Raw genomic sequence first — 23,355 nt, 5'->3', positions numbered from 1 at the left:
GGGTGCGACGTGCACCCAGATCTCAGGACGCCCCAAGCTAAGAGCCAGGAATCTGCTCCTGGGAAAGGTATAAACAACTTGGATACCAAACAGGACCCTGCCCTGTAAGGACAAAATAGCAGCTAAGGCTGGAGTACAACATCTAATTGAATTTAACTGAGACTTAAGAGCAAACAGAATTAAAACCCCCTAGAATTGCATTTCTCCTACCAATGACAACTAAGTAAAAAAAAAAAAAATCTCGCTTCTCCATCCTTAACATCACAAGTACATGCAAGTCTCAAAATGGCACAGCCAACTGCTGGGACTTTGGAGCTCAATGATACGGATGTGGTACTGGATCCTCCCAGGACCATGACAGCTCACAAGAGCCAAGGACGGCATCGACCTCCCAGCTGCCAGCAGAGCCAGCAACTGCTCCTGGCGTCTGGGTAGCACGGAGAGCTGGGGCACCCTTCTTCTTCCTTGTATCAAAGAGACACCAACAAGAAGGCAAAGGAAATAAGCATGAATAACACTCTGCCAAAAGACTTCTTGTTTCAACCCAATTCTGTGGGGAAGCAAGAGAGAAATTATCAGCGATTTTCCTTTTGTAGATGCACCATCTTACGAAGTGCAATCTATTTACACAGCAAGATGCAAGAAGCGGTTGATGCACAGGGATGAGAAGGATGCTAGAGCAATCTGCAAGGGGAACCACAGACCCCATGGGGATGTTGAGACATGCATCATAAAACTCTGGCCACCAAACCCTGCCGTAACAGGATACATCTGTCCCTGGGCTGCCAGCTCTGCCAGTCAGGGGAGAAAGAGGCAGGATTTTGTGCATGGAGATGCGATGGGTCAACATTGTGCCCAGAGTTTGAAGAAAAGTAGGAAACCTGGCCTGTGTTAGGTGGAGAAAGAGCAATCCTGTTGTCTGAGTGTGGACAGGCAGGAGCAGACAGGTTTTGTCTTCGACTGTCACAAGGCAAGTGCCCTCCACCTCCTCCAGCCATCAGGTTTGAGGCTTTATTTTTCCATAATGAGCCCTTACTAAATCACAGTCCTGACCTTTCAGATCCTCACCCACACAAGCACTTCTGAGTCCCCAGGAAACCCCACATGCAGCATCCTCCCCACTCTCCCTAAGCCAGGCCCCAGGGCTGGTGCTTGAAGACCAGTTCAAGGTGGCAGGAGAACCCGAAATGTCCCAAACTCCCAACGTGGTCAAACATATACAGGCCCTTCCCTCTCTCTGCCTTGGCAGACACAGGGTTAAAAACAAAAAAGCAGTCACTTTACTGAAGCTGTTTTTCTGAAATGAAGGAAAAAAAATAAATAGCAGTGCTGCTGTGTTCAGCTGCATTTGCACCATCTCCTCCCCTGGACCTGCAGGATGGCTCCGGCTGGGAGCACCTTCCCAGCAGCTTCTCCTTGGGCTCCCTCCTGCAGCAGCAGAGGTGTTCCAGCAACAGGAAGGGTAAGAGGCTGGGGCTTTTCTTCTTGGAGAAAAATAATCCTAGCAAGATAATCACAGCATAGGAGAGTGTGCCCCTCCACAACACCCGGTGGCTTTGCCAGTTGTCAAATCATTTCTGTACTTGTAGTAACTGTGGAAGCCACTGCCAGAAGCCATTTTAGATCAAAACCAAGATCTGGGAACACTGCATAAATGGATGCACTTTTTTTTTTGTCAGGCCAGGCAGCACCACTCACACCTGGGCCTTCCCAGACTTCGCATGTGAGCATTGTCAAATAACGGATGTCAGCAAGGGATGCATCACCGAGAGATCATCTCACAGGCATGACAGGTGTCCTCTTTTGTCTTCACTGTAAAAGGCTTTTTGCATCACGTAGGAAGACAATAACGCTTCTTATAGCTATTACAAGAAGATTAAAAATATAGATGAAGTCACTCTGAGCAGGAGCATAGGTCCTCAGGAACACTTTGGCCCGCCTTCGGTATGATTTCAGATTTGGGGAACACAGCAGAGCCTTCCTACCCAAAGGCTAATGGGGAGCCCTACGAACCCTTCTTGTACCACGGGTTTGCCATTTTCACATCGCCGCTGCCGAACCGAACCTCCCTCTTCGACTCGTGACACCCAGTTAAAGCAGCTGGGAGGGACCTCAGGGACCAGTACTCACCGGTTTGCTAATAGGAAAGCACTGGCTCTGGAAATTATGTCCTCCAGCCCCTCCGTAAAGACTGCTTTCACAAAGATACGAAACCCCTTTGGTACTCTGCAGGATTGGGCCCTACAAACCAATTTAAGTTCATCTTCTTGCCGCCCGGGCGGTACAGCACATTCTGGCCACTCAGCCCTCTTGGCCTACAAAGTCTGCCCCAGCTTACTAGGGAGTCATACTCTACGCTGTACGGGAGACAATATGTTTTCACTTGCTTTCACAGAGGAGATTATTTATCATTAAGGGGGGAAAAAAAAAAAAAAGAAAAATCCACCACCTTGGCACTAAACCCCAGAATTTTTGTATTACGAGTAACCTAGCATCTCATACAGCAGATAAGCAAGCTCTGTTTTGATGCAGAAGGGCGACTTGAAAAGGCAGAGGACATCAGTGGGTAGAAACGGGCATTTTTGTAGCCTTAGAAACTTGGAAGAGTCTGGGGAACAGACAAACTATTGACTTCCCTGCATCATCTCAACTGTACTTATTAAGTAAGATCCCACACGTAGTGTAAACTCTACCACATGTGTGCAGAAGCAAAACGATTTTCAGGGCCTTTTATAAATGAAACCTCCTTTGTGGCTAAAAAAAAAAAAAAGTATCGTACGTAAATAGGAGAGGCTGCAGCTGCACAAACAAATAAATGTTGTTTACCAGCAAAGGTATTTACTTACTGACAGTCAAGAAACGTTGGCTTGTAATAAAAAGGTGGCATTTTAGATTCATATTTTGCTTTCGCTATGTTGTTTCCATTCGAGGCCATAAACTGTAAAAAGAGAAAAAGCAGAAAAGAATTAAAAAATGTTAATGGCATTTTCCTTTGTCCTCTTTTGCTTCTGCAGAGTGATAAAATTATTGAGGGGGAGTGTCTTCACGTACTGAGAGGGTTCCCCAGGACTGCGCACAGAAGGGACGCTGTAAAGACTGTGCCTGCAAACCAGGCTCAGAAATTAATATTGATTATTATTGCCAGGGCTCCCCCAGCTTAATGCGACGCTGGGGACAGGCTCGTGTCTCAGTCACACGCGCACAAGCCCCCCAGGAGCAGAAAGCAGCACACGGTGGCATTTCCCACTTGCAGGCATGGGAATGAGAGGCCTCCCAGGCGATCCGGCACCGAAATCACATAACCAGAGAGCAAAACCTGACACTAACTTTAAGTCTCCATGTGTTACGGCTCTAGCAAGGTAATAGTCTCCGACAATATGCCCTTTGCTTTGGATCACATCACTTGTTCCAAAAGGGTAATTTTATTTTTGCAAAGCCACGCCAGCAACCTCAGAAAGCAGCCTGAAGTATTAAATAAATAACTAACTAAAAATTCTATCTGCCCTGACAGCCCTCCTTTCCTTCTGATCTCATAAACAAATGGCTAGTTGAGAACTCAAACAAAATCATGTATTTCCCTATTCATAAATTTTATTTAATGAAAGTCACTTTATAAGTGTAAAAAACCCATTCTTTTCCAGGCAGCCATGCTAAATATGTTTTGTCTTTATGTATTTGATACATACATAAATATATATCAAACGTCAAGCATACAAGCAGTTAAGCTTTTTCTCCCCCCCCCCCCCCGCATTTTTTTTCCATTATTTTCATGTTGTTGAGCTTCTCAAGTTTACATATTCAATCTATTGTCCAAAAAAATCAAGGAAGGGAAAACCCAGGCAACACAAAGGCCTATTTTTCTCATAAAACATATGACTCCATGAGCTGTGGCTTTCAGAAAAAAAATCAAATCTACAACATACAAGCTAAAGATCAATGACTGGTAGCACTCTTCACGCCTTTAAAGACACCAATAGTCAAAGCAGATAGGTTTCCTGGGTAGGCTTGCCTTTAGCAATATCACCCAGATCTAGGCAGGTGTGTGGCATAAATAGAGAGAATTTATACCGTGATGGTTCAGTTCTTCAAGATACGAGTTTAAGTGTCTTCAATGCTAAGTGGAGCAAAGCCAGAAACAGCTGAACTGGGCAGGGGTAGTGGACTAGAGGTCTGGTCTACCATCTAGTCTAGGCTACAGGTAGTGTAAGAAACGGGAGAAGACAATTCATTTAAAATTAGTAATTTCTACACACTCTATTTCACTGACATTTTTATAGGGGTGGAGGACACCCTCACAACTTCTTCATGAAATAGCTATTCTGTTTTTCAATCAGCATCATGGACCTCATTCCCACATTCAGGAATTATCAAGACATATTTTCTGAAATTACATTTGTTGTGGCACCTTTAGAAAGGACTCTGTTTTACAGCTTTGCCGGGAAAAACGCAGCAACCCAAACTCACTGGTACTTCAAGCCTCATATGCACGTACCTCCACTTGAGCATCATCCCAGTCATCCAGATGGACCGACTTCACTTTGCTGACTTGGGGAATATTACGATGGATCCCTGAACAATTCAAGCAGATGAAGATCCCTAGGCTGTGGGATGCCCAGTCCGGGTCTGAAAGCAAGAAGGAAAGAGAGAATTGGACTTGACTGGTCTATCAGATTCAGCGCAGGAGGAAGAAGACACAGGGAAGGACAAGGCACGGCAGGGGAGTACAGAAGCCACCAGGTCCAAGTTCCTTGATTCTAAAGGCATCAAATAAATATACAAGCAAAATCGAGATATGTGCGAATGTATATTGATAGTAATACAAATTAAACTAACAATTAACAGATTTGCAACTTCAAGTGCAGCTGTTATTCGTAAGAACCCAATATACAGACAACTGCACATGCCCGAGACCTCCAAAACTCACCCCATGCTCACACAAAGAGCAGAGGCGAATGTCCATCTTTCATCAGCAAATCCCAGCCCAGCGCTGCGTGGAACAGAAACTGCACAATTAAAAACCAAACCGCCTAGGGAATCCACTATGCCGCTCCCTTGCCTCGCTCTTTTTTATTCTCTTTTTTACAGCGGGAGCGCTCCACAGAGAGACTTGTCTCCCATGGCCACGGCTGCCCAGAAGCACAGCCCTCCATGCCAGGAGGTTTCCAGCCCTCGCCTTAATGGAGAGACGCTGCCAGCGGCAGCTCTGTGCTTTCTCCGAGCAAAACCACGCGCTGTTTACAGCCCCCAGCCGCCGTCTCGCACAAAGCGCTTTAAACGCGAGTTCCTCGCCCCCAAATTCCTCCTCGGGAGAGGCACTGCCTGAAGCACGGGGAGCCGGAGAGGAACCGAGAGGAACCGGAGGAGGGCAGGACACATCCACCGGCGTCCCCCGCGCTGCCTCGCTCATAAAGCCGATACAGGGATCTTTGTTCGAGCTGCGGCGAGCAAATGTCAGCGCCTGCTATTCCAGCTGCGCCTCAGCAGAAAGAGCTTCCTTGCAAGTCACCAAGTCAGCGCTAAATCCTCCACCGCCCCCCAAGGCAGGTCCCCTCGCCCCACCGTCCCCCCAGCCCGCACGGCTGGGAGCCCCCCGGCCTCCCCATCGCATTGGGCCACCAAGGGGTAAGGGCAGGTCTTCCCTTCTCACAGACCGTCGTCGTTTGTTTATGCCCCCGCAGTAATTACGCCAAACGCCGGCCCCTCACAGCGCAGCAACTATCCGTAAAGAGCAAGGGAACGTGCCTTCTCCTCCCCACAGGCCTTCCACGGCCCGGCTACGCCAGCGCAGCGGGAGCAGGCTGGCGCGGGGCAGCGCAGCTCCTCTGCACGGGGTATCGAGGCCTGCTGCCGGGGGACCGCCACCGCCCGGCGCACCCCAGGGCAGACGAATTCGGTTCCCCACATCCCGTGTTCAGCTACAAGCCCAAGAGCTAAACGGGCAGCCTCCGGGGACGTGGCTGGGTTCCCACCCGGGAGAGGGGACCAAGTTCCCAAGCCCTTACAAGTCCCATCAGCCGCAGTTCCCTTGGCACGTGGCTGGGACCGGCAGCCACAGACAAAGGTGGCTTTCTCTCCTGTTTCACGCGGTGTCCCACGCTCGTGTGACACCCTGACAACTCCAGCTCAGGCCTGGCAAGTATAAAACCAGGTGAGTAGATCTAAGCGCACCACAGCAGCGACGAAGTGCAGCCCACATCCGGTAACACCAGTGAGGGCATGGGGTGCTCTGCCTCACCGGCCCCGACCCCCACGTCCTCACCCCACTCCTCCCCCGGTGACCGGGTGACTTGGCTTCACACCACACCCAAGGTCAGGCACCTCCACTTCTTCTGATCACAAAGATTGCTGCCAGTTATTGGGTTATAAGTTGGCAACAAGAATTGAGTTTTGCACACTCATGCACATTTCTATGCTTTAATTCCTCATGTTGTCCTCTCCCATCTCCACATACGTGGCTGTAACCAAAGTCCGGGACCTTGCAAACTTCCTACCACAAAATAGTCCAAGATGCAGCACTGCTGCCCCGTGATAGCCCACAGGACCAAACAACACGAGTCAGGCAGGGTAAAAGCATCAGGGTCTCTCGTTGGAAAAACCCTTCTCTGACTTCCACACAGAGGATCAGGCATGAGGAAGGGCGAGAGGGCCCGGAGGATGAGGCAGCCATGGAGCAGCAGTGAGGAAGGGGAAGCCATGGCAGCGAAGTTTGGAGTCTGTCCTCAGCAGAGCTGCTCCACGGTAACTGTGCTTCAAGCCTCCCCAGTGTGATGAGATCTGACCACAGCAGTGCCTGTCTCAGGGAAACGGGTATCAAGGCATACATTGACCTCCACAGGTTGTATCAGGAGCCACAACACTTGTTTTATGTCAACAGATTTATCTTAGGCACGCAGGTGGATTTCTTTATATTGTCTACAACTTCCTAGACTCAAGTTTCCAAAGTCCTCTGAAGAAGTAATCCCTCCATTGCCTGCACCGCTGCGTGCAACAGGACCAGGAGACATCGCACCTTCCTCCAGCCAGGGATGAGGACACATGGATAAACAGCACCTCAACCAACGGGTTTCAATCAAAACCGGGGCTTTAAAACACTCTCGTAACACCAACAGTATTTTCTTTAGACTAGACTCTTAAACATGCATCCCCCCTGCTCCACACAATGTCAAGCCACGTCTAATTACGAAAGCAAAAGCTGAGCTATATGGAGGGTCACATGTGCATGGTTTCCAGAAGATGACAGTACTTCAGAGGAGCAGAGAGAGACAATAGTGTCAGTGGTGACCCAACCATTGGAAGAGATGACCTCCACTTGTTCAATAAAACCACACCTGCTAGCTGTCTCTTCCCGGTCACCTTCCTTTCAGTTTTTCCTCTCTTGCCTAGACCCAAGCTCCATGTCCATCCAACACCAGCAGCATGTCAACACAGCAAACTTCAAGGAGCACTGTGACAGAGCTGCGCCCTTCACTCAACTCACCAGACCCGATACCAGCAGTTCATGTTGCTGCCATATATTAATAGCAACTTCCTCTTCATTGCTCTTCGGGTTTTAAAAATACACATCTCTCAAATCCAAAATCATGCAGCAAAGGGGGGTATAAGGGTTGTAGATGTTCAGCTGGTTGTGTGCTCTCCTGTAAAGCCACAGCCCGGAACTACAGAAATTTGGCAACTCTTTTTAGTGCCAAGGGGAACACCAGGGAGGAGAAGAGTTCAAAAAGCCTCAGGAGTTGAGTTAGCCCCATCAAAAAAAAAAAAAAAAAAAAATCCCCCAGATTTAGCAAAAACTAGCAAATTCCCCCATAACCAACTGATCTACCAAGGAAAGTCTCTCTCAAATGTCACTATTAAAATAATTCACTAGAGATGTCTCATGGCTCTTGCACTCCTGGCTAAAGACATCTGACTGAGAAAGCAAGCCAGCCCGGGCCATTCCCAGACTTTAGTTGAAAGCCAAAAGGAATTTCTAAGCACCATCTGAACAAGCCAGAGGATTATGGACCCACGCGAGCCCCCGGGCTGGTGCATCCCTGTGAACCCCTGTGCCACCGCTCTGCCCGTAGACAGGAAGGAGGATTCCCTGACTCCATCTTCCGGAGAGCTCTGCCAATGCCGCTTCCCCTTCTCACCCTCTCCCTGCACTTGTGACACCATTTTCAAAGAAACCTAGCTAGGAGACCTCTACGCCCACATATCTTCTGTAGGAGCTGGTGACAGATCTTCAGGCAGATGGTTGCTGGCCCGGGCAAGCACCCACTTCTGCAGGGATGCTTTTCCAAAGCCCTTTGTGGCCACTTTGTCGGCGGCCATGGGGCTCCCCAAGCACATCACATCTCGCTTCGTTTCTGCTCTCCAGCACAAAGAATGTGAAAAATTCTCAGCTCAGGAACATGGCCGATAACGCCAGCAACCTCCAACCTCGGCATAATCACAGATTCCAACCCTTCAAATGACTGCGCCATTGCTTCGAGATGAGACATCATCTTATCAAGTGTACGACTAAATTCACATAAGCTTCTTCATATGAGACAAGTGAGTTTTGGGGCAGCACCATTAGTTTAGTGAACCAGTGTCCCCAGGCTGTATGGCTGGTGAGCTGAGGTCTCCATAGCTACGTGAAGTCTACCTTCAACAGCTAGAGCACACTCTCTGCATTGGACATGTGGGGAGTTCAGTAATTTTATTTAAGTCCTCTTATCTGGGCAGGGCACAAAAAAGTGTACCAAAATGGCAATATATCATAATCAGGGCTTTTTTTGGGCACCACCCCAAAAAAGATGATTTTTTTTTTTCTAAGCCTCCAGAGTTTCAAGTAAACAGCAGTGAAGCCTAATGAAAACTCTTCAGCATGCCTAATTTTCACACAAATGACTTTATTCCATTATGTCAAGCCAAAAGGAATAAAGACTAACAAGGAGCAAGGGGAATATTAAACCAAATACACTGCTGTAAGTGCAAAGTCTCTTAGCCTGCAGCATCGTTGCTCCAGCACAACCGATGCCAGCACTAGAAGGCTTTCGCTGCCCAATGTGGCAGAGATTTCTAGTCACTTATAAACAGATTACAAAGACTTTCAAAATAAAAACTCAATGCAACTTCATTTTAAAAATTAAATAAATAAACAAAGCTAAGCTAAACTCAGGAGAAGGACATTGGGGTAATATTTTCCCCGTCTCATTCATCTGAAAGGGAAGGCACAGCCAGAGATTAGGGAAGAATCCAAAGCAAAACTAAACCCCTTGGGCAACACTGCTAAATTCAGAAATTAACTTTCCCACCCAGCCCCTTTTGCCATCGCAAGTCCCAGGAAAACCCAGCGCACAGTCTGCAGCTTGAACCCAACATCACTGGGTGTAAGAACAGCCCATGGAGGGGAAAAAAAAAAAAAGGCTGGACCCAGAAAAATAATACACAGGAAGAATCAACATAAGACACAGGACAATTTATACAAACGAAAAGGAGAGGAGACTGGCGGTGGGACGGCAGTGGAATTTTTTTTTTTTTTTTAAATAAATAATTAATATTTCCTGTATCCCAAAATAAATTTAGGGTTCCAGTTTGAGAATCCCTAGATGCCATCGACCCAAGTAAAACCGCATAAAGAACAGCGGTAGCAGGCTCAAAGTAGCCACGAGACAAGACCAGGAACTCAGGAGTCCCAAAACTTACTTGGACACCCTGGCTCTACTTACCCTAAGCCACAGTTCTCACTGTATATAGCACAGTATATTGCTGACCAAGACCAATATCTGTGAGGACATGGCCAAAGCACAGCAATACGCCATTAACGCATCCTCCAGCGCACACGCCATGGCCTGACGCTTAATTAGCTGCCTGGCTGCATCCCCGCTACACCAGCTGAGTGGGATGGAGATTCAACAGATTTTTCTGATCTCTGTCCCCTGTTTGAGGTGATAAACAGTAATTAGAGGGGAGAGGAGGACCTGTCCAGGTAGGCAAAACCTTTTTTACCCTGCACGAGAAAGGTAACTCATGCCCTATGATACGGGAGATGATCATGGGGATTTTAGTGCAATCAACACAAGCAAAAAGCTTTTTCTGCTTGCTGCTCAGCTGCTGCTGATTCCTAAAGGCCAGGAGTACCTTGTGTTCCGCACTTAAGTTCTGTTGCTATTTACTTTGGGGAAAGATTAGGAGGTTAATAAACAGACCCTGGTCATGCATGTTTAAAAATAACAATAAAAGACATTAAAACTCATGCCAAACAGCCTCCCACCAACACTCCTCTCAAAGTAGGAAAATTTTTCAGTGAAGGCACTAAACTTGCCAAGGTCTTTTTATTCAGCTGGCAGTTCTCAGCAGCCCCTTCTGCTTGCTGTCTGCAGCCCAGGGCTGTGCTGCAACCCAGGCATCAGGGCCAGGCAGAAAACACTGTCACATTAAACCTCCTTGGTTTCAAAAAGTCCTTTTCCCTACAGAAAGTGGCATCCAGCTAAACACAATTTCTGCGCAATTTCTTTTTCCTTCTTACTCCTGCAATCCTGCTTATACCCAGGGAGAAGGGCTGGCAAATTCCCAGGAGAAAAAAAAATCACCATTTAAGTGAGAGGACAATGGGGGTGTGGGAACAAGTTTCCACTTTTAGCTTGCAAACGAAAAGCCCGTTTCACGCCATTAGAGCGGCGAAGCTCTGGAACAGCTTTCCAGTAGGAGGTAGTGGGGGCAAGAGAGAAAACCGGCTGCGAGGCAGAGCCCCATCGCTCCGCCGAGGGGCTGGGGAGACGCCGCTGCGGATGACAGCACGAGGCAGGACCCGGTGACACAGCTCTCATCCCGATCTGTGTTTCTAGGAGCAGCAGTTGGAGAGGGGAAGGAGAGGGTTGAGATCAAATCCTTTCAGTGCCCTCCTTAATCCGGAGCAAATCAAGCAATCCCCAGCACTTGTGTGCTTCCCTCTAATCACCACCCGTGCTTCATGAAATCAAGGGAACGGAAAAGCTTCACCTGCTTCAGAGATGAGAAGATGCTGGGCCTGCAGGAAAGGTGTTTACAACCACCTCAGCCACCCACCCTCAGGCTGTTAATACCAAATCTGCTCGGCTTTGCAGCACAAAGCTCCAACACCAGACTCCCCTCCACCACGCGCCTTCCGCTCTTCCTCCATCCCGCAGCCCCTCTGAGCCTCAGGCAGCGAGGCCGATGTTACCCGGGCTCCATGCCCCAGTAATCCCTCCTGAATAAGAACGATGAAAACGACAAAAACAAGCCACCTGAGCTGCTGCCAGAGGGTTTAAACTGCAGGATCACTTCAGTGGGATTTCCACTTCTGTCTTCAGAGTGCCGCTGTCCTCCTACAATGTAAAATGATTCTCGCTCCATGGAAACACAAGGCTAAGTCATAGAAAAATGGAGTAAAGAGAGAAATACTCAAGTTCTTGTTATGCCCTGAGATAACCATCAGTCTCATGATGTGAGGAAAAATTGCCTGAGACAAAGAATCATTTAGAAAAAAAAAAAAAAGGCTGAACTGCCACATTAGTCTTGAAGAAAAAAAGATTATTCTAATACATTGAGAGCCATTACACACCAGCAATTCAGCGAGATTGCACAGTTTGCACTTAAGACCGCATTTACCGTGCTGTCCAAAACAAACACACTGCAAATCAACATCTAGGACCCTGACTCCAACACAGAACCGTGTAATGACCTGATGTCCCAGATAACGACTTTATTACAGTGGCTCCTACCCCACAATGCAGTCTCAAAGATGTAGTGAATGCAATCTCCTCATCACAGACAGATGATGATTTTGCAACAGAAACATTTTTTTGTTGTTGTTCAAAACAAGCTTTCATTGATAATTAAGGTTTTTTAAAGATACAATTAATAAAAACCTAACTAGAAGCTTTAAAAAAAACCCAGCAAAACCTACAAGTGGAAAATGTAACCTCGCGGGTTCATTTTCCTCTCTGATTTTTCAGTTTCTACTTTAGCATCCTTTCTGCATCCCCAGCTGTCATGGCCAGGGCCACTGTAAGGCTGTTCTCCCTACCCGAGACACGCCCTCAAAATCTGGGAGGATTTTTTGGAAGCTCTGCTTTTGCACATGAGATTTTTCTGCCAGACATACACACTGGTCCTGGGGAAGACACAGATCTGACCTTCCTGAGCATCACATTCAATGCCACGTTCCACACAGCTGCCAGCGTACGTACCCTGTGCACAAACCAGAGGAACACACGTCTCGCATATAGCAGCCTTACTTGTAGGACTGGGCCACTTAAATAATCCTCAGTCACGCTTAAGTGGCAAATTCTGGCCCGGACCCAGGCAACCAGTAGGTTCTGCCTAGATTTCCCCCAGGAGATGTGATGACCCTGCAGGGGATGAAGTTACTACTCAGCCCAGGAGGAAAAGCACTGCCTCCACCGATGCTCCCTGTCCACCCCCGGGCTTGATTTTCTTGCGTGGTCACAGCTTCGCTACAGCAACAACGCCAAGCTGCGAGCTCCTTGGCATCAGGAGCCCAGGCTTTTGTTACGCGAGCATGTAATACCTGGGTCAAGCCTTACTCCAGGGCTACGGCTACTCAGCGTCACCCAAATGTCAAAACAGTAACAAAAGAAAACAACATTTTTTGACAGCTGGGAAGGAAAAAAAACCCCAAACTTTCACTGACTCGTTGATTTCTGAAACAAACATTTCCAAGACCGAAAGAAAATCCAGCTGGCTTCCAAATACACAAGTTAAACATAATTTTCCCCATCCTATTCTTTGTTACCAGCATCCCTGAGCTAAATAGCTACCTCTTACCGGGGATCCTGCATTGACTGGGGATTTCAGGGAAAGGAACACACCCACCTGAGAAGCAGTAAGAATAAATGAGGGATCTTGACCTTTTGCGTACCCCTCACCTGGACCAGATCAGCAGCATGATGATACACACATGTGGGAAAGAGCACAAGTACACCCTGCTTTCTTCATCTTCTCTTCACTCCCCGCCCTCCCTCTTCTTTCACTTGCACTTTTATTTTCTCTGCATTGGCACTTTTCCTGTGTCTAGTTGTCCACCCAGTTCCAGCTATCACCTTTATCTTCCTGTGCATCCCACTTCTCAGCAAAGAACATATTTGCACCCCATTCTGGAGGCTCTCTGGACACCTATCCCACACTATCTCATACCCAGAAAGACCTGGCCTGCCACACCTGCCCAGGATGAATAACAGTTTTCAGCCAAAATATTTTACATACTATCTACAGACACAAGTTATATGTCTTAACTCATGTTAAGTAACCCAGGGCATCTCAAGTTTATTGTCACTCCCAAGCAGACAAGCACATTAGAGCACCACGAGTAGCCCTCATTTGCCAAATAAACCGAAGCAAAGTGATCACTAAAGAAATTGGGTTGACAAACAGAGATCCAGTCCCGGGGAAGTAATGCCGTGACACCATTCAGCCTCTCTTCTGAACTATTAATATAGCACATCTTGTGTTACAAATGACACTGGCCCAAATTCTCCTCTCTGAGTTTCAGAGTCACTAAGACATCTCTACATGCAAATGTCACCAAAAGCAAAATACAGTTTTGTTGTTTTACAAGCCCATTTGGAGCCTTTACCAACAACCCTCTTCCCCTGACATTGAGCTATTTTACTGACCTACAGCTTCATCTCCATCCTGCTGATGCCGAGAAACTTCCCATTTTGCAGAGGGGCTTTCTATTACACACAGGGCAAGGGAGAATTACCCCATTGATCTGAATGGCCTGGGCTTGGGAAGTCTTCTCCAGGAAGGAATAATTTAGACAGACACCGATTTGGTGAGCCCAGGCTGTGCTCAGCAAGATACCTAACGGGTGGGTTGGTACAGTTACACAGCAACGACAGGCAGCAGATGGGTGGGAGCAGGCAGAGCAGCACAGCGCTGCAAAGCGGTTCACACTATGCAGAAAGTTCTTTGTCCTTTCCAGCCCGGTACCAGGGGACACAACGCATCTGAAAGTGAACTGCAGTGTCCTGAGATGTACGTTAGGGACAAAAAAAACCCAAACCCATTGGTAGTGGTAAGAGCTGGATGGTGGTATCCAATAGATCTTGAAATCCTAAATAAATCAATAGCTGGAAAAACAAGGTTCCATTGAAGTGTTGGGTTTTCCTTAACCTATAGAATGATGGAGGCTGAAAAGGACATCCTTTCTCTACACCTCTTCAGAGCCGTCCTGCCCAAGCTAATACAAATTTAGGTGTTTCTATATGATGATTTTTTTTTCCTATGGAAAGTTACCTGCTGTGCCATTTTCTAAGATACTCCTCAAAGGCAGGTCCCACCACACGACGCAGACCCTGCTCAGCAAAAGCAAAGGCTTTCCCATGCTCACACCCCGACCCCCACCATTCACCATCCAAAGGGTGAGGAAGATGGCCCTAGCTCAGGCTGTCTCCTCCCTGCCCACGAACTGGACCTCGGCCCTGTCGGCCCCCTCCTCCGCACGGGTCAAGCGGCGCACCCACGGATGGCACGCTGGGCAAAGGCTGGTGGGCAGGATGCCCACGGCAACGCCTCTGGTCCCCCCCATCCCTTTGCTCCCTGCTAGGGCAGGGGCCGCGACAAAAGCCAGCCTGTTCACCGGGGTCGGGGAGGACCAGCCGCCGCCGGCCGCGCCGGGCACCCCCGGGCAGAGCCGCCCGCTCCCGCGGGGTTAACGACGCCCGGGCGGCACCGCAGGACCCGCCGGGGATGACATCAGCGCCGCCGCGGCCGGGCGAGGGGCCGGGCCGGGAGGGGGGTGCCCCGCCCGGGGCTGCCCCGCGGGTGCGGCGGCGGCGCATCCCCAGCCCTCCGCCCGGCCCCGGAGCATCCCCGCTGCACCCACCCCCGGCCCGGGGGTACGCGGCGGGGGGTCGGGTACCGCGCTGTCCCCGCAGAGGGCCGAGCCGTGCGGTGCCGTGCGGGCAGCGGCGGCCGCCCCCCGCCTCGCCCTGCCCTTACCCGGGGCGGCGCAGTCTGCGCACGCCGCGTTGCCCGGCCGCTGCAGCAGCTCCACCAGCACCTTCCTGCTCCTCTCCTTCGCCATGGGGGCGGCGGTGCGGGGCGGTGCGGGGCTCCGCTCGGCGCCGCCGCGGCTACGGCAGCTTCATGGCGCGGGGCGGGGGGCGCTGGTGAGGCGGGCGGCGCGCCCGGGCGGCTCCATGCGGCCCCGCTCGCCCCACGCAAGGTGAACGCCTCCGGCGGGAGGGGACGCGCCGGGGCGGTTTCTGCCCTGGGCGCCTCCTCGCCCCGCCGCCGCCGGAGCCGCCCGCCCGGGCACGGCGCCGGTTCCGCCTTCTGCAGGGCCCGGGGGGGGCTGGCGGCTCCCTGCGCCGCTCGCCCGCGACCTCCAGCGGCCGCTGGTCGCCGCGTCCCCGTGGGGGGTCCCCGACCATCAGGGCATCCCGACCCCCCTGGGTGTCCCCACCCCCAGGGCGCCCTCCTCCCCCAGCGATCCCTCCCCAGGGTTAATTTGGGCTGTCCGGTGAGGATGATGGTCTCACCAACGGGGCGGGAGCCAGCGCACAGTGGGGAGGGTGGGGGCTGGGGGTCTTCACCTCGGGGAGGTTGCATCTCACAGCATCCCAGCCCTCGCCCCTCGGGCAGCTTGGTGGGTTCATGAGCAGCGCTTTTGGGGCGCCTCTTTAACATTAGCATCTTCTGGGGGTACCTGTAAACGTTTAACTGGTACTCACCCATGCTCTGAAATGCTCCTGCTTCACCACTGCCCTTCCAAGAACACATCATCACCATGTTCCACGTCTGCACCTTGGCAGGACTGTCCTCCAAGCATCTTCCCATGCTTTTTCACACCCCTCCATGGCGTTGTGGGTACTGGGGCAGAAAACACCCCTGGAGCAGGGTCACGGCTTCCCCACATCATCAAGGCTGTGTTGCCTGTGACGTGCATCTCATGTCACCTGGGAGGGCAACGCTCCTGCCCCTGTTTTACCAGCCAAGGACTAGAGGGTGACTCAGAGGGGTGATGTGGGAAGCCTCTGGCCAAGGAGGGGTTCAGAGCTGTAGGCTCTGGCAGGCTGCTGCCCTAACCCCTGCTGAAACCTTCCTCTCAAGTAGAGGTCACAGGCACCTGCGACGCTGTTATGGCCCATTTGTAGTTCATACAGCTCTGCTTATAGAAACCTTTTTGGGTTTGCAAAGCAAGTCCTCCATTCAAATCATCCATCTCTGCTTCCTCCAACAGAGCAGAGCACCCTCCTGCCAAGCTCAGGTCCCGCCGCCCATGCTCCCTGCAAGGGTCAGGGCACACACGAGTGTCTGCGGGAGGAGGGTGCAAGTAGTTCCTGGAAAACTTCCACAGCCAAGTTACGATGCTGGCCTTGCAAACGTGCGCGGGTGCGGGCAGTGCCACAGGTTCCAGGGAACACTTTGTGGGAAGAAAATAGGAAACACCCTTAAACACGGGCAGAACCATGGCTGGTACATTTACAACACTCCCCTTGCCTGGAATACGTTTTCATAAATGATGCTTGCATTTGTGCTGTCAGACAAGCACCTGTAACCAAATCAATTTCTGACTGTTTTAAACTGGCCTGGGACTGTTCCTTGCTGACTCCACGCAGCGTTACGCACCGTGCTGGGGTTTGCTGGTTGTGCAGGTGTAGGCAGGTTGTCCCCATGCTGACCAAAGGCGTAACCCCACGCACGGTGGAGAAGTTGAGCTGCCGCACTCAGACCCTCACTTTCTTCAACCTCCACGTCACTGATGATAACCTGGAGCAGAGCACTGCCTTCTCACAGCCACTGAGTAAAACCAGCTCCAGCACAGTATCCCAGCCCTAATCCTTCAAACCAAATGCTACAGTTAAGCTTGTAGGGCTTCTCGTTGGTGCAAATGCTTACAGGATCAGAGCTTCACCTAAATCCACGATAGGTTAGGTTTTCATTTGCACTTCAGTCACAACACAGCCCCAGTCTTCTGGCTTCACCAGCATATGCACTTGCTGAATTCTTCCTGCAATAGCCAGGATGCTGCACGTCATCGTGAACTTACCGAGGGCAGGTGCTGGGAGGAGGATTGGTTTTGAAGTCTCTGTTTAGCTTTCCATTAAGACTTATTGATTCTCTTAATTTTTTGTTCTCCTGGTTGCTAGGCAATCCCTCTCTCTCCTCTGAGTGCTGGAAGCCAGGGCTGCAGACAGAAATTTTTATCTTGTAATAAACTCAAATATAACAGAGCCTGTTATCAACGATGAGAGGGGAGCGTTCGTAAAGGACAGGCGGAGCAGGAGAACAGGGCCAGGAAGGGTCGATCAACAGTTATCCTCAGCATTTAAGTCCCATCCCAATTACCGCAGACTTCACATCAGGAAACAAACAGCACACATGGGCTGTGGAGGGAGAGAGGGAGAAAACTTGGAACTAAATGAGCCAGAATTGAAGACAAGCTTTTGTTCAGTGGAAAATCAAAGGCTTGATTCAATCTCACGTACTCTACAAGGGTATCTCTGTAGATTTAGTCCCGGTTTATCCAAGGTTAAGAGCTTGGGCGTTGCTTGGGTGGTCGTAGCAGTGTTGATCCAGGGCAGGCAGTGAGGCTCTCCTGACAGACACAGGCTCCTAAGGGCTGTGATTCCTGGCGTAGAGCAGGGACAGCGTCAGAGTTCACCGTCCCACAGGCGTGAGGGGCGAAGGATGCCCTGGCAGGGCTGGCGGAGGCTCCCGGGAGGCTGGCAGGCATCGCGGCTCAGGCTCGTCCACGCCAGAATCCTCCCTCCTGCCAGTGGCCGCGGGAGCTGACACCTCGTCTGAGCTTCCCCCTCACCTTTTGGCCACGGGTAAGACCTGCCAGGGAATGCTTAATGAATTCGCTCCCACTTCTTGCGAAGTCTCTGGCCAAACTCCCTGGAGACCGGTCGTCACTGCCAATACATCACCCTCATTCAGATGCTTTCTGTCTCTCCACTGCTAACTTGTTGAGTCTGATATACATTTATATATGTATGTATATAAATACATACATATTTATGTGTAAAATGTGTTTGTTTGTAAACAGGCACACTTTTAACTCGCTCTTTTCAAAATCGCAAGGTTGTTGCCTTAGAAACGGACGTGATTAATGCGATCTCCCGAGGTGCTAAACCACTGTGCTTAGCACCACCTCTGGAAATGCCAGACTCTGAGGTCAGGGCAAAGGATGCTCAGAAATTCCTGGAAATCTTTTCATCATCTTTGTGGTGACATCCTGAAAATGTACAGACGTAACTACACCTTCTCCTCACCCTTCCATGTGAGCTCCTTTCACTCCAGGACTGCCTTGTTTTGTTAGGAAATAGCTGTTTACACTGTTTTTTAGTTAATTTTGCAGCCCCAGCCCTGAAAAGGCTAAATCAGTGTCGCAACCATGCAAGTAAAAGGGTGTTAAACTCCACCCTTTACATGACCTGGGAGTAAGTTCATGGCGTAACGTGGGGGAGCATTACAAATTCCTGTGTGAACAGCAAACCTTAACAGAAATATCAATAATTGATGCCACTGCAACTGCATTCAGGCAAAACCCTCTGGAGTAGTAGATACACCAAGCTGGATCCCTCAGGCTGCCTCAACACCACAGGGGAGGCAGCTCTTGCAGCTTAAGATTTGTGTGAACAAGCCATAGTACTGGCCACCCGCACACATGCTAAAGCAGCTAGTTTCCATTGCAGTATGGTTTCCTGTTCAAAATAAAAAAAAAAAAAAAAAACCCAAAACCTGAAATCCTAGAGGTTTTTCTTTAAAAAAAATTGTATATCTTATTTTCTGGGTTATCCAGTTAAATCAAGAGTGGCTACAGCTGGTAGGGAAGAATGCCACAGAGCAGAGAGGGCAATTAAAATCTCTTGAACTGGAAATCTGAAACTGATGCCAACTTGCTCTGATTTTGAGCAAATTACTTTATGGACCCTGTGGGATTTTTCTCCCGTAGAACAGGGAAAAGCACACTCATTGCCTCTGCACGGTTAGGATGTGTTGGTCAAGTTGAAGAGGACAATACAAGAGAAAATTATGCAAGGGTGCAGAAATACCAGACCGAAGCCCCACGCCTGCAGAGCTGCTCTGCACCTGCACTGGCCCTCGGAGAAGAAAAGGTGCTGTGCAACTCGAAAAGTGCCTCGCTGCAGGATGATTTGCATGTCAGGGTTTCATTACATTTGCATAGTGGTTAACCCTGTTGCAAAGCCCAGTGTTACCAGTGTGAAAAAAGGGGAGTCCTTCACTCCCATGATTTAATAGCTGTGCGGGTAACATCATACACACCAGACCACAGAGGAACTCTGTAAAGGAAAAGAAATGGGCAGAATGAGGACAAGAAGGGGGTGCAGAGCAAAATCTCTCTGCTGATTGACTTAAACACCATTTCTTTTAAGCTTCTGCAACACCCTGGAGCTGAGAACTGCTCTCTCACGGCCACGCCGCGACAAAAAGGAAAGTAGCTCCAACCACTTCCCTGAGTCTGCCCATCATGTGCTCGGGACATCCTTCCAGTTTCTTTTCCGCCGGTGCTCCGGCCAGGCTTGCTGCAGCGATGGGCTGGTTTGGGAATCGCTATTCAGTGGCGGGAGCTGCTTAGTCGCTCCGACAGGGTGGTTGGGAGCCAAGAGGCAGCTTAGAGAGCGCAGGGGTAATTGATAGCTTGAGGATGTTGGCTGTTTGTACGTCTGCTCCACGGCAACACAGGGAAATCTCAACACAAGCAAAGCCACGCTGCAGGAGTCCTGCTCTTGTACCGAACTCATTCCATACGATGTAAAATATGATGTGGAGGGGGCAGCTGGGCGAATTGGCTCCATGGCAGCTACCAGGCACCCAACAGGAGCTATGCTGATTTCTACAGCCTAGTGACGGGCTCTCTTTTCTTCTCAGAGAAGACGAAATCAGACCACTGAAGTCAGTAACTGACCTATGCCAGTGGTAGACCACTGCTTTTAGCCTTACTCCTGACTTATACTAATTAAAAGACTTAGGCCTGGGGAAGCTCCATATGGAGAAAGCCCACATTCGTGTGAAGAAATTCATACGTCATGGTATCAGCCCCTCCAAGAAAAGTCAAAGTGATTATTCAGAGAGGGCCATCATCAATTCAGTCTGAGTCAGAGACAGCAGCAGGACAGGTTCGACGTGCAAACCACAGGGCAAGCAGTTATCAAGGAAATTGCTTTTGCTCAATTACAATAATTTAATCTCTTCTTGGCTCAAACAGCTCATCCTTCCAGGAACAGCTTGGAGACATCTGAGCGGGAGACTGGACCGCATGATGTCCCGTTGCAGGGCGGAGGTGGAAGCAGCCCAGCCAACTGCTGCCTGCTCTGGGGGTCCTGGGAACCGGCGGCTGCTGCTGCCAGGGCCCCAGTGCCCAGAGGGTGATGGAGACACTATAGGCAGGAACATAGGACAGAGAGCAAGGGGCTGAAGCCCAGCACATCACTTCTGGTCTGGAAGTCTCTGCAGCAGAGCCCGAGTCCCTCAGAAAAAAAGACAAACCATTTTAAAAGGGCACAGAGAAGAAGAGAAAAATGGTGCAATTATAGGTCCCAGCAGTCGGTCTCGTATCACGGACTGCTGCTTTCAGCGGCTGGTCCGGCTCAGACATCTGAGACCACACCACTGTCTGTAACATTACTCAGCTGTGATTTGAATAAAGCATTAGATGGAAACAAAGCTGTATTTTTTCTCTAGAAAGAGATTAGAAAAGATGGCCTGAAGGAAGCTGCTGAGCAGCTGAAGATGGTAATTGAGCCTCCTGCCAATTAACTTTGTCCACAGCAAGTTGAGGATCATGTCCCACCCTTCCTCTGGCTGCTGGTGGGATTGTTTGGATGTCACTGCATGCCTTCTAAAAGCTCTCAAAACATCAAGATACAGGGCATGCTGCTCATCTATTTGTTTATTCCAATATGCTTTGCCAAAGAAAAATCAGCAAAGAATTAATTAACAGCAGTTATTTCTAGCAGCAACAGAGTAGCCCTGCTCCAGAAGCCATGAAAACAACATCATGAGACCCCTGTGGCCAAAAAGCCTTTATAAACAGGTGCAAAACCAAACAACTTTATAGCAGGCTATAAAAAGAGCCCAAGCCAGGTTGGGGAATAGCAGGGGAACAGCCATTTCGATGGCTGAGTCAAAGCAGCCACCCAGGTGACTTTTGTGAAGGAGCTTTAATAAACAAACCAGTGCAGAAGCACCAACCTGAGTCAAAGAACCAGCAGGAGCAGGTTATTGCTGCAATAGAGGGTTTACTATCCCCGTCACTCTGCGTTATTAGTGCTGCTAACGTGATTTACCATCTAAGTCAGTCCAACCGATTAGAGCTGTGATCTAAAGTACTAGCCAGCTCCGGTTTCAGTGATAAACATCACCTCCCCCTGCCTATTACTTGCTAAAATAAGCTGAAATAAAGCCATCAATCCAGACATCTCTCTGCTCAAATGAGCCTTTCTAGCTGGCACCACCACACCTGCAAGTCTCCTGCCGTGCAGCACGCTGAAAGGATGGAGGTAGATGTTCCAGGCATGCTCTCATTTTTCACCCTCCAGGTTCTTTTTCAGCAGCCGGTGAACTCAGCATTTCTGTCCCTTTGACCAGAACTTGCACATCTCCCATCCCCAGAGCCCCGCAGGGAGCTGGTTCTGGTTACATCTCTCTGCTGCATCCCCACACGCTCAGCATCTCCCCGCGCGAGGAGGCCAGGATGCGTCTCCTGCCAGAGACGTTCACCTCGGTGCTGTGTCCTCGTAGGCAGCAGTGGACAGTCCCTCTTTTCCACCAGACCCTGCAGCACAGTTTGGGGATGCGGGAACAGAACTGAAACCCACTTTGCTGGCCTGTACCGTTCACAGTGATGTCTGTGATGACTGTTAACATCTGATCTGTGGCATCGCCTGTGCTCTCCCATACAGACACCAGTCTGGCATTGGGCTGCATGGATGCAGTATACATATACATTTAGATCAGACAGAAACTTGAATGCACAGAGAACGAGGGACAGACTTATGCTGCCTTAGCAACCGCTCCGAGCATGCACACGCGTGCCAGAGATGTGCCAAACAACAGGCACAGCCCGAAGCGTGTGCTTTGTAAGGGCTGGGTGACAGCAATGGGTGATGAGGACGAGGGGTTAAAGACAGCCTGTTAAATCCATGGGCTGAAGTCAGCACAGCGTAACTCCCACGTCCACACTAAAGAACAAAAGCTGGGGGAGGCAACCCCAGCGATGAAAGCAACCAGCCTCATTACAGCCCTGGGATTTCCTATTTGGTACTCGTTCATGGGGATGTGAAGGCTCATTTATCAATGGGGGGTTTTGCTCCTGCTTGGTTACCAGCAATTTTCTCAGCACTGATCTGATCCGCAGCTTCTGTGCAATTCCCAAGTGGCAGTGAAAGTTTTTTCCCCATTTGGGTCTGCCTGCCCAAAAACTGGCTTCCTCAGTGTGGTAAAATCCTTTTGACCATCCAGCAAGCCATCCTACCATGGGGCTGTCAGAGCAACCCAGAGAGAAAAGCCCTCTGTAGATTGCCAGCAGATTGCTCCTCTAAGCAGGCTGCAGCACACAACATCACACCGGTTGGACCTGATGATCTTAAAGGTCTTTTCCAACCTAAACAATTCTATGATTCTATTAAATCCTCAAGGAAGTCCTGGTGTCCCAGGTTCTGTAGTGTTATCGTTCTCCTGCCCTGTCCACCAAGGATTCAGTCCCACCAAACCCTGCTGAAACCCAGAACATAGTTTGGTAACAGAGAAACGTAAACTGAGCAAAGAGAACTGGAGCTGACCCCCTTGCAGAGCACCTCTTCCCATGCACCTGCCTTCCCACATGTTACCCTTGATCAGCGGCTTTGCAAGCAGCATCAGGCTCAGAGGGTTGGGGTTGTTCAGCCTGGAGAAGAGAAGACTCCGGGGAGACCTTATTGCAGCCTCTTACAAGCAAGGGGCTTGTAAGAAAGATGGGGACAGACTTTTTCGCAGGGCCTGTTGCACTAGGACAAGGGGTGATGGTTTTAAACTAAAAGAGGGGAGATATAAGACATTTTTCACAATGAGAGTGGTGAACCCCTGGCCCAGGTTGCCCAGGGAGGTGGCAGATGCCCCATCCCTGGAAACATCCAAGGTCAGGTCGGATGGGGCTGTGAGCAACCTGCTCTAGTTGAAGCTGTCCCTGCTCACTGCAGGAGGGTTTAATGGTCCCTTCCAACCCAAAGACTGTAGGATTCTATGACCAGAATCAGGTGTGTGAGCAGGTTCTTGCTGAGCACGGCTTGCTAGCATTGAGGAAACTAGAAATCCTCCAGAAATCAGAGCTGTCAACTCCTAGAAGGTTACCAAAATAGCCAAAGGACTGAGTTCCCCGAAGGGGCTGCAGAA

The 23,355-nt window shown here is 49.9% G+C and overlaps 1 protein-coding gene across 1 annotated transcript in view; it reads right to left on the bottom strand.

Annotated features, from left to right (window-relative positions):
* ADAP1 (ArfGAP with dual PH domains 1) overlaps nucleotides 1-15,037 on the bottom strand; it is a gene marked incomplete at both ends in the record, with an annotated part of 60,634 nt that extends 45,597 nt beyond the window's left edge. The window contains 3 exons of the mRNA XM_082006894.1: nucleotides 2,847-2,938; nucleotides 4,493-4,623; nucleotides 14,953-15,037. Of these exons, the coding sequence (XP_081863020.1) occupies nucleotides 2,847-2,938; nucleotides 4,493-4,623; nucleotides 14,953-15,037 (308 nt within the window). The remainder of the gene's footprint in view (nucleotides 1-2,846; nucleotides 2,939-4,492; nucleotides 4,624-14,952) is intronic.
* Nucleotides 15,038-23,355: the final 8,318 nt, after the last annotated feature.

The sequence above is a fragment of the Phaethon aethereus genome (genome assembly GCF_964289735.1).
Source record: "Phaethon aethereus genome assembly, chromosome: 15".
Classification (NCBI taxonomy): Eukaryota; Metazoa; Chordata; class Aves; order Phaethontiformes; family Phaethontidae; genus Phaethon; species Phaethon aethereus.
This window is presented reverse-complemented; position numbering and strand designations above follow the sequence as displayed.